The sequence below is a fragment of the Corylus avellana genome, chromosome ca9 (assembly GCF_901000735.1).
Source record: "Corylus avellana chromosome ca9, CavTom2PMs-1.0".
NCBI classification, from domain to species: domain Eukaryota; kingdom Viridiplantae; phylum Streptophyta; class Magnoliopsida; order Fagales; family Betulaceae; genus Corylus; species Corylus avellana.
In genome coordinates this window covers 4,197,680-4,209,417 of record NC_081549.1, presented here as the reverse complement: position 1 = coordinate 4,209,417, position 11,738 = coordinate 4,197,680, and the positions used below count along the sequence as shown (strand labels likewise).

Here is an 11,738-nt window from a genome sequence, read left to right as displayed (position 1 = left end):
GGTATTGCATGAGATACTATGACTTTAATCTGGATCGGTTTAGATTAAATGAAGGGCTCAAAATGTCTCACGACATTAAATAGTGTTAAGATTCAACCAATTGTTTCAAAAGTTAATTTTGGGAAGCAAAGCAAATCAGAGAATATAGAAAGAACCTCTTGCTTAGATTTTGGCAAAGTTAGAAAAAGTCAAAAGCTAATTTTGGGGAAGCAAAGCGAATTAGAAAAAGTTTTCAGCACCTCTTGCTTAGATTTTGGCAGAATTGGCGAAAATTGAAAAAGTTGAAAGCAACTCTTGCTTAGATTTTGGCAGAATTGGCAAAATTAGAAAAAGCTGAAAGCAACTCTTGCTTAGATTTTGGCAGAATTGGCAAAATTAGAAAAAGCTGAAAGCAACTCTTGCTTAGATTTTGGCAGGATTGATCTTCAAGTATCTTCATATAATGTGACCTCTCTAAAAAAAACAAACCTGCATCATTGATTGTGCTATGCGGCTCAAGACGTACCATTACACCAACAATGGCCTCTTTTGAGGTATAAAATTTGCCCTTGAAACCCTTTTTCTCATTCAGCATAAAAGTAACCACAAACAAGGGGGCAAAATCAAAGCAACTCTCTGAATTCTGGGCAACTTTCTTGTACAATGATTCAAGGCTCCGGCCAATAGTTGCCGTGGTAGTAATTTCCCGGAACCCTGATACCAACCCGAGGCACCGGTTGGGAAAGTGGGATGTAGTGTTGAAAGCAATGCCACCTTAAACCTAAAACCTGTTCAAGATCATTTTCAAAGCTACAAGATAGTCTTGATATTTTCTGCTAATGCACAAAGATACAAAGTCATTATCTATGAATTACATTAAATAGAACATGAAAACACCACAAATGGATAAAATATAGAGGTTCAGAAAACCATAGCCAATTATAAAATCATGGTTGATCAGAGATGTTATTTGCTTCATTGGAACAAAAAACACAGACAAAGTAGAACCTGAAAGCTTCAGGAAGTCCATCATCAATGAATTTCATATGATGATAGTGAACTCATAGATTTATCATATTAAGGAAATGCATAATAAAAGTATGAAGAATCAGTAGTTGAGAAATCCCATGTTCAATACATTTCAGTAATCCAAATTTGTACAAGAAAAGAAAGAGCTGTCGTTTTAGGCCTGCTAATATTTTACATGAAAATAAGCATTTTTTTTTTTTTTTCTTTTTGCTGCTTGATATACACACCTCAATAATCTATACAAAGAATTTTTCCTATTTCTCATTTCCTACTTACAAATCTAAAACATTCAGCAGAATCAATGATAAGAGTGCAGGACAACAGATTAAACCATGTGAAACAATAACAAATCACTGTGATTGGAGATGAACATGCCGGGTCATCTTAGAAATGTGGGAGTCATAAGCACGAACCAACCGCTTTCTAAATCTTCTGAGATCTAGTCTCACCTTTTGGCCTTCAAGATAGATACTCTTTGTGTATTGCCATCCCTTTTCATTCACGCTATTTGGGTCTCTAAGAACAGGATCATTTTTATCATATTCCTCATACAGTGAGCTCTCTTTAGGAACAATTTCATAGCCAATGTACTTCAAACCAAGCTTTCTTGCAGGTTCCCCATAATACGTCTCTGCCGCCCATATAGTTCCAAGGGGGACAACTTGAATAAACACACAGCCAGGTCTCATAAAGAGAAAATGGGTCATGGCAGCCCCATGGACACCAACCATGGCATCACTTGAATTAAGAACCCTGTAAATCTTTGCCAATTCTGTTGTTCGCTCAGGCCTCAACACGTTGACTCGGAACCCGACTTCCTCCGCCATTTTCACCAATAAATTCTCATTAGTTATCCCTCTAGACCCATTTCGAGATAAAATCACTAGTTTAGGCTTCTCTAATTGATCCTCTTGCGCTTCCTTTCCCATTTTCATCAAGGTTTCTGATGTTGGGAACAAAGAAAGCTTCTGTTTCAATTTCTCTCGCGCTTCTTGTTCCTCATCTTGGATCAAACTACTAATTCGAGGCCAGTAAGCTCGGTCTAAGAGATTTCGAAAATCAACAATGCTCTTACCCCCCTGCATCAAAGAAAAATCCACAGTGAGCTCATCATGGATTCTCAGGCCAATAATGGCTTCTGGGAAGCAATGAGTTCTCTTGTCCCCACTAAAATCTATTGCTGCATAATCCGAGAGTTCAGAAAGTACATCTCCATACTTCATAATCCACCAGCTATGATATTCAAGAATGACAAACACAACCTTCTTGTTGAAATGCTGTGAAGTAATGAATAATGGCAGAATCCCATCGTTGAATTCATGATAAACATTTCCTGTATATCCTCCCGTCGAGAAGAACACGGCCGGAACGTCATGCCAGACATCACAATGGTGGTTGATACCAGAATGCACTTTCTTTGCAATAAGGTCTACTTCATCAATGCTGTCCATGACACTTGTTTCCCATTTTCGTGTATACGGTTTGATCCTTTCGTGTTGGAGTTCCTCGTCTCCCTCTTCTTCAGCATAATCAATGAAACCCTTTGTGTCTCTTGAGATGTAAAGGAAGACTGAAGAGGAAGTAGGGTGTGTTCTTACATCCCCTTTCATGATACAAACATCAGAACGGATACTGCTTCTATCACAACACATAGTTCCTGCATTTATATTATGCAGAAAAATAAGTAAATAAAAGAAATCATACAAGAAAATAACAACAATCATGTTAAATTATCACTTATCCCAAAAGCTTTACGTGGATAGCAAAATAACTCATGACATTTGGCTCGGATTCCATGTTTAACCCCAAAAGCTTACACCAATAGGAAATGATTGATTTAATCATTTAATTAATATTCTAACAAATCAAATAAGTATTTTTAATAATACTTCACGATTCCATTGTTTGATCAAACTCAAACCAAAGGGTGAAAAACAACCCCTGCTGCTGAAGGTCGAAAGTGGACGTGGGGTAGGGGAGACTTCCACTTTTATTTTACAAAGTACTTATGGTTACAAAGAACTTAAATCACTAACCTTAAACACCTAACAACTTAAGATCAAAATTAATTATTTAATTCTTTTCTGAACTTTTCTCACCTACCAAATGGAGATTGAGGAGATTTTATTCTAACATGGTCAATCATGTCGAAACTGTTCGAATGAACTTCCAGCGGGAAAATAATAATATAGGATACCCAAAAAAGCAAAGAAGAACCTAGAGAGAGAGAGAGAGAGTACCAACCATTAGAGATTGAAGAACACAGAGGTGTATTTGCATCCGTGTCAGCAACTGGGCCTTCTTTTTCTACTCCAAATGAATCTGCACAAACCAAAAAGACACATCAAAACAGAGAAAACAGAGGAAAACTAAGCAAACCAAAGGAAAAACAAACGCAAGCCATGAGAGAGAAAAGCTCTTACAGAAGAGAGGGAGAGTTGAACCAGGGCTGAAGAGATGAGGGGCCAATATAAAACAACAAGAGAGAAGAGAAAGAAAAAGGAGAGAGATAAGCTTGGGCCTGGTTCTCTTGAAGTAACAACCAGAGCTTCCACACTCCATGATAAGGGCTTGAGACTCCTCATCTTCTTCAATACGTTTGTCACCTTTTCTCCACTGTTGGTGACAGCGATGATACTGCACCATTTTCTATGGAAAGTTTTGATTTTTACTACTATTATCCTTTCTTTCTTTCCTTTCTTCAACTTTTTCAGCTTTTGAACTGGGTTTCGATGTGAACCAAACGAGACAGAGAGAGAGAGAGAGATTTTGAAGTAAGCCCAAGAAAGGAAAAAACGAAAGCGAGAGAAAGAGAGGAAAAAATACGAGTTGGGTGTCTTACTTCATCTCCGAGTAGGGTGTTTCGGGGGATCCTCTGTTTCTGAGTGACAGAGAGAGACAGAGAGAAAGAGATGTAAGAGAAGCTGGCAAGTTGCTGCAGTGCTGAGCGTGTTTGTGCTCTGTGATTCGTTTGTGGGAATATCAAAGCTATATGTATTTACATATAGCTTTGATATTCGTAACAATATGTAAAAAACTCATATTTTACATATTTTTTATATATGTTATCCGTAACAATATATTTATTTTCTCTTCCCATTCAAATATTATTCAATATTTATGGAGGTCGTTTCTGGGGTTCGCTGCGTGTTTCGTCAGAGAGGAGAGAGAGAGAGAACAAATGCTTAGAGAGAAGAGAAAGACAGCTGTCAAAGGAGGGTGGCTGGCTGGCTAATCCAGCCTCCTTTGAATTGATGCTTCTTTGTATTGTTTAACAGTCAAAGACTCAAAGGCGTGTAAAGAAGAACTAAAAACTGGAAAGACCTGTGGATTGATTGTTGGCTTGGCTCCTTGGCCTTTCCCTTCTGGGAAGTGCGGGTGCGAACGCAGCCTAACGGGGATTGTTGCACTGCATTGCACGCGCCTCTTCAAGAGTTTTGGAGCGTGTCATGGTCAGTTGTCAAATTTGTAACGTGTTTTGTTTTTTTTTTGTTTTTTCATTTTTTTTTATTTGAACAAAATGTTTTGACCTGATATTAAAAAAAAAACTAAAATTAAAATAATTTGATTTTTTTTTTTTTTGGTATTTTAAGATGTTTATTTATTTATTTATTTTTAAAAAAAAAATAGTTAAAAGGCTAATAATTTTGAGTCGTCGAGTCAGGGTCTGTCCCACTTGACCCGTCAGCCTCTTAAAGGTTAATTTGAACGCAACTCCTATTTTCCTTTCAACTTTAACATAACTAGGGGCGAAATTAGGTGTACCCTTAGGGCTGCGGCCCACCAAAATTTTTAAAAGTTTCCCTAAATTTTTATTTTCAAGATATACCCACAAACCAATTTTTTTTAACATCCCCAATAATTTTTTTTTTTTTAGTTTTACACCCCAAGTTCACAACTCACGAATAACCCAACATAACCTACTTGACCCGTTTACCTATTTAACCCGTTTGACATAGTCCAACACGATTTGTTTGACCCGTTTCTACCCAAACATTACAAGAAATGTAGAGGATCCTATTTCCAAAGTAAAACAATATAACAAGTTTAACTAAGTTTCTATTTGAATAAGAACGGCAAAACACTCGAAAATTACTTTTATATTAATGTCACATCAAATCACGCTTTCAAACAAATACATAAAAATACATTTTAAAAGGCATTAGCAAGAGAAGCCAATTTATAAGACCTTTTTTTCTAGATAAATATTAACCATGTTATACTAACACTACCCCTCATGAGTACTCAAAATTTGTATAGATTAAATGATTCTTCAAGGGAATCTGAGTACTTAGTTGAGGATAGGCCCAATTTTTTTTTTTTTTTTAAGATTAATTTAATTAACTAAACAGAAGCCAGACATGCATGGAGGAATAGGGAACACCAACAAGTTTACAGGTGATAAAGTACGAAAAAAAAAATTTAAAACAGGGCAAATAAATGATTGGATCCAATAATTTTAACTTCTTGGCCTATCGATCAAGGAAAGAACTACCCAAAAGGCAATTTTTATAACAATCGAATGATTAGATTTAGAACGGCACGCTTACGACGACAACAGAAAATCTTGATTGCCATGAGACGAAAGATTGCACTAAAATCGACTGATGTAAAATCATTGCAGATAAATTCCAGTCCAATGTTCATTGCAGGGACTAGTGTATGATACACTTTTTCAGCCTAACTAAAGGTTATATTGCATGTGTCAATTTCGGGCTAATGGGGAGAAAATGCACGTAGTAATGGACCCCTCCGTGTGCTCTATAAATATGACTATTGTGCAGAATAGATCAGTTCACATGCATGCACCACATGGGGCATGTGACCTTCAGAACTTGTTAATATATATATATATATATATATTTTCTAATTTTAGATTATAAATTTATAAAAGGCTTATTTGAGTATGATTAAGCCATATATATATATATATATATATATATATGTATGTGTGTGTGTGAAAGGGAAAAAAAATTAAATATATATATATGACATGTTGCTAAAAAAAAAAAAAAAAATCAGATCACGTGCTGTCAGCCTAGAATCACATTAGTTATCTCAAGTGGGGTGGTTTACAGCCTAATAGTCACTCACTGGTGCATCGGGGAACTCTCTCCGATAGGGTGTTATTTGGGTACTGCACGCCCAAGCCCACGCCCACGCGCGCGTGCTTCACCAATTTTCCACGGCAATAGATATGCCGCTGAAAATCAAAAGGTACCTGAAAGAAGCCCCTAGTCTCAAATTGCTAGCCCACACACGCACCCAAAAAAAAAAAAAAAAAGTCTAAAATTGTAGGCATTGTTGAAATATTTAATAAATAATCATTAATGGATTGAGTAAATGTTGGAGACCTAATTTCTATGGACCATAAATCTCTTCGATTTGTTTGAACCGAAAAAATATTTGGTTTCTTATAATATAAGGGTAAAATAGTAATTTTACTTTTTGTTTAGACTAGCTATTTTACTTTCCTGTTATAAGGAACTGGTTTCTCCTTTATATTACAAAACATATAAAAATCAAGGACTAGTAGACCTCGTTACTTTAGCAGGGAAAGATAACTGTGGGATAATGACGTGAGTTTAAGCATTTTTCTAATGCATTTGATTAAAGAGCTAAAAACCACTTCTTTATTATGCTTTCATCTCATAGTACAGACTTGACAGTTTCTATTATGTTAGTCCAACTGCGAAGTCAAGTTCAACCCTTTGGAATTGGAGAGGTGATTTTTAGGGATCAAAATATAGATTCAAAATTGTAATCTTAATTATATCATCATTGGAGGAGATTCCCAAGCCACTTGAACCAAAATAATAGACTAATACATAAAAAATTAAAAGAAAAGAAAAAAGTTATAGGGTGCTTTTCAGCCTTCCAAGTTGCAATGGGAGATTCCTTGACAATATACTAAAAAATGAAGGTGGACCATAAAATAAGAAATGGTCTAAATCAAGGTGGCAAGATATTCCCCGTCCGAAGGAAGTAAAAAGTTTCCTTTTTGAAAACGATCTCCTTATTTGGATTTGCCTTCAATCAATGTGCAAATTGCAAAAGCAATGAAAGGGAAATTGACACATGTCTGTATCGTATACCAAGTCCAATTTTGAAAATTAGAATCATGATTTCACACTTCAAATGAAACGGAGAGGATCTTATTCCAATCCCCACATGTAAGCGACAATGACCATTTTAGATAGTTAACTTAATTACCTCATTTATCTTTAAGATACTTTTGATATCCGAAGGATCAGCTTGATACAACTTTAAATTTCACGGACCAAATTAATAATTTTCCCTTATAACAATTGATTACTTTACTTAACATGTTAGGTTATTATATTATAGAACAAGAAAAGAAATCGTTAATGAGATATAAAAGATAAATTTATTAGAATAGTACTTCAGCATATTTGCATGTTCCTTTTTCAAACTTGTTCGCAGTGTTTTTCCAGTTGGATTATATTTGTGTTCTTCCCTTATATTGTAGACTTCAATCATGGGAACCCAACATCATCGAAATTTATTAATTAATGAACATGACAACAATGATTGCTTTCATGGAAATCGAATTTTCCGATGTAAAAAAACGAAATAATTAATGATCGATCTTTGCACTGTCAATTAAAATGAAGAACATCTTGATCAAGATGAAACTAATTAAGGTTGTCTCAAAAGTATACAAGTCAATATCCCATTTATTTATTTACATTCTCATTGAAAAGTAGAATGGAAATGAATATTTGTTTGCATGATCGTAACTAGAATTACAACGATAGAAATGTTGATTTATTTACATCTCTTAATCCAAATTACAATAATAGAAAATATTTACAATTTAATGAAGGAACATATGCATTACTTTGAATTGAGTTTGCATTCAATTCAGAGGCTTGCAGTTGCACTGACTGCATCTTATGCATGCATGCGAAACTCATGGCATGGAAGCTGCAAAATGTACATATACATATAAATCAATAAAGAGGAGAATAAAACAGAGAAAATATATATGTGATTACAAAAGAAAAGTTAATAACAATCCAATCTTACCAGCTACTACTTCAAGTTGCTAGAATTCGGTCTAGTCTGATATATATTCAGAGTGTTATACTGGCCTGTAATTCAAGATCATGTATTCAAAATATATAATGTTAGTTAATGAATAATAAACAATTTCATGAGATATTTCTCATTTTAGCTTACATCAATTAAATTCGAATAATACACACATTTATATGAGAAATACTGGGGTTTGAATCAATCGAGCATTAAGAGTTTAAGACCAAATTAAAGAAGAAGAAGAAAGAACGGCCCTTACCTGATCATCTTCTTCTTCTGTTGAAGTACTCCTTGTGTCATCATCAAGTTCAATCTCTCGTACATGAGCGACCTTGGACTGATCTTCCCGTTTGCATTTCCTACTCAATTTAGGACAACCTCTAATCTCCAATTTTCTTAGGGCAGTGAGATGATGTGTTCCTTCCGGAAGAGATGACAACTTAGGACAATATTGAATCACAAGTGTGTGAAGTGATTTGAGAATTGGCAACCATTCAGGTAAGGCCGTAATGTTCTCACAACCTACGATGTGTAGGTATTGTAAAGTATTAGCAGATCTTTGGAGCCATTGCGGCAAAACCTCCAACATTAGTGAACCTTCAATAAGCAAAGTTTGGAGGCTCAACTTGAGATCTTGATTGTCTTCTCCTCCTCCCATCAAATTAAGGCTTGGACAATCAGAAATTAGTATGAACTCCAATGCAGTTAGATGCTTGATATTGAGTGACAAAGAGGTCAAACTTTCACAACCACCTATCATCAATGTCCGAAGGTTGGTGAGGCACTGACTGTCTATTTCATGAAACAAAACTTCTAATCTCGAACAACCAATTACATCCAAAAACTGAAGAGAATTCAAGGATCCATTTTCCAACAAGCATGTATACTTTGTTGTTACAGACAAACGCTGGAGACCGATCATGTTTCTTATATCTTTGGGCAACCGTTCAAGTTCACTACATCCAAGAAGCACTAATGTTTGCAACTTGTGCAACTTGACGATGGAATTAGGAAGTAACTTGATTCTATTATTATTAGATAGGTCGAGATTCCTCAAATGCTTCAAAGTACCAATAGAACTTGGCAACACCTCAAAAGATGATTCACTTAAATCAAGCAATCTTAAGTACTTGAATCTAAAGATGCATGCTTCAACTAAGGGCACGGGCAGTTCGGCTGTGAACCTAACAGTGCGCACCTTTGTTAACTTGTCTAAGCATTTTGGAACTTCTTGACTCAAGTCTTCTACTGAAAATAACAAATGACGAATTGTTCCAGAAATGTCTTTGTTTCCCAAGTCTACTACTGAACACTCTCCTTGTGCAACTGAGATTGCAAGATCATGGATCAAATCATGCATTTTAAAGGTATACAAGGGAAAGCAAGGCAACAATTTGTCAACATCCTGGAAGAAAGATCTTGACAACAACTCATTTATATACAAGTCCCCAACATCTTTCAACTTTTGCTTTTTATTAAGAGATGTTTCAAGTAATAGTCCATGTGCCATCCACATGTGAATCAAAGTATCTGAATAGAATATGTAGTCTTTTGGGAAAATAGAACAAAAGGAAAAGCATCTCTTCAAGTGAATTGGCATTTGATCGTAACTCAATTGCAATGCAGGTAAGATGTCCCTCTCCTTTTGTTTTAATTTCCATATTTCGTTATCTCTTACAAATTCCCACTCATGTTCATCAACTTTTGAGTAAAGCAGGCTGCCTAAAGTCCTCACCGCCAACGGAACCCCTTTACATTTTTCCACAATTTCTTTTCCAATTTTTAAGAGGTTTGGATGTTGATTTTCTTCTCCTTCCTTCAGTGCACATTTCACAAACAAAGACAAACAATCCTCTTGGGATAAACCTTCTAAACTATATGTGGAATCAGTTTCCATAGCGGAGGCAACCGAGTTACTACGTGTTGTCACTATAATTTTACTTCCTTTGCAACCACCAATTAACAAATCTCTCAATCCAATCCATTTATTGTGATCATCATTCCAGACATCATCCAAGACAAGTAGAAATTTTGTATCCCTTAAAACATCTCTCAATTTAGTTTGCAATGCATCCACATTCCAATTAGGATCAATTGTACCACATGCAGATTTAAGGATTTCTTTTATCAATCTTGTAACACTAAAATCTTCAGACACACAAACCCACATTCTCAATTGAAAAAGCCTAACAACTTGTTCATCGTTGTACACCAACTTGGCAAGTGCAGTTTTCCCCAAACCTCCTAATCCAACTATGGAAATTACATTGACATTTTTGTTACCATCTGGGTGCATCAAAAGATTTATGATCTTTTTTTGGTCCTTACCTCTACCAATTACAGTTGATGGCTGAACAAATGAGATTGAATCTATGTCCCTCAACGGGTGCATGACATGTGCATCTCCATGTATTATGGTCATGAGTTTAAATTGATCCTTTTCAGCATTAATTGCATCTAACCTCTCTCTAATTCCCTTTATTTTATGAGCTAGTTTGAAAGGGAATGCACGCGTTATAGAGGATGAAAAGAAATGACGTACCTTTGTAGAAGTGCTGCCATATGTGGCCACCACTTGCTTCCTTAAAGCTTGGTATTCAATCTCCTCAAGCACATCTTCTGCATCATAAAGGACATCGTTGAGCTGCCCTATCCAGAGTCTCAACAGGGGGTCGCTTGCTTGCTTCTTTTCGGCATCCAAGAGAACCACTTTAATGATTGACATGGTGTGCTGAAGCTTTTCGAGATCGCTTTTGAAACCCCATGCCAAGCAGAATTCTTGGTAAGCAACGAACCCAAGCTTCTCTATGACATTCCCTATGATGCCAAAGGCAAGTTCAGCCATGTTCTTGAGGTGGTGAAGAGGAAGTAGGTTTTTATTTGCTAAACTTTAGAAAAGTGTTTTCAATTAGTATGCAGCTGATTTAATTCAATAACATGCCTGCATATGACATTTTATAGGAACTCACTTGGTTCCAAGCGTTTTCAAGAAGTAAGCAACTGACTTAATTCAAGTATATATTCTTTTTCTATTTCGAGAAAATGCAAACAAAAGGTTTGGAGTGTAAGTGGGTGCAATGTTATTCTTTATTCTCCTATTGTCCTACTTATTCTTTCATAAAATAATAATAATAAATAAATAAAAAGTATATATTCTGCCTTTGAAGATGGTGAACTCATCGAATACCTACATATATGACATTAATTGTATAGAAACTTGGTTCCAATTCAGTGTTTTCAAGAAGTATGCATTCTGAAAAGGCTTGGAGTGAAGCTATTCTTTATTCTCCTATATATTGTGTCATTTATTCTTTTGTCAAAGAAGTATATATTATTAAACCATCACTTCTTCTAAAACATGGTAAGAAAGTGTCCAACACGTGAAATATTTAATTTAAATGAGAGTGAATTGACGGAGTCAGTGTTTGAATCATGACCTATGGTTCGGATATCAGGTTAAACCACCACTTATCGCAAAAGCTTAAGTTGATAAGAAAGGGTAAATTTAATCATTTTATTAATACTTTAACATATATAATGTATAGTTGATCATTGGAAAAATTGGAGGCATTATCCAACTAAACAGTTGTTGTGAATTTTTAGCCTTTAAAACTGTGATTTTTTTTTTTTCATTTTTATTCTTCAATTTTTTTTAAAATGCACTCTCAAAT

At 35.4% G+C, this 11,738-nt stretch overlaps 2 protein-coding genes across 3 annotated transcripts; both read right to left on the bottom strand.

Annotated features, from left to right (window-relative positions):
- Positions 1 to 1,047: 1,047 nt before the first annotated feature.
- Positions 1,048 to 4,098, bottom strand: LOC132191954 (xylan glycosyltransferase MUCI21). Of its 2 annotated transcripts, XM_059607100.1 has the most exons (4): positions 3,851 to 4,098; positions 3,432 to 3,730; positions 3,253 to 3,330; positions 1,048 to 2,665 (listed from the first exon to the last, which is right to left on the bottom strand). In XM_059607100.1, exons 2-4 carry the CDS (start codon positions 3,652 to 3,654, stop codon positions 1,359 to 1,361), a joined length of 1,608 nt encoding a protein of 535 aa, XP_059463083.1. In that variant the 5' UTR covers positions 3,655 to 3,730; positions 3,851 to 4,098; the 3' UTR covers positions 1,048 to 1,358. The 2 variants fall into 2 exon arrangements, with proteins under 2 accessions (XP_059463083.1, XP_059463082.1); XM_059607099.1 differs by having other exon boundaries at positions 3,432 to 4,098.
- A 3,825-nt stretch (positions 4,099 to 7,923) lies between these two features.
- Positions 7,924 to 10,912, bottom strand: LOC132191756 (putative disease resistance protein RGA3). The gene is made up of 2 exons (XM_059606845.1): positions 8,327 to 10,912; positions 7,924 to 7,956 (listed from the first exon to the last, which is right to left on the bottom strand). The coding sequence occupies exons 1-2, from the start codon at positions 10,910 to 10,912 to the stop codon at positions 7,924 to 7,926; spliced, it is 2,619 nt and encodes an 872-aa protein (XP_059462828.1).
- Positions 10,913 to 11,738: the final 826 nt, after the last annotated feature.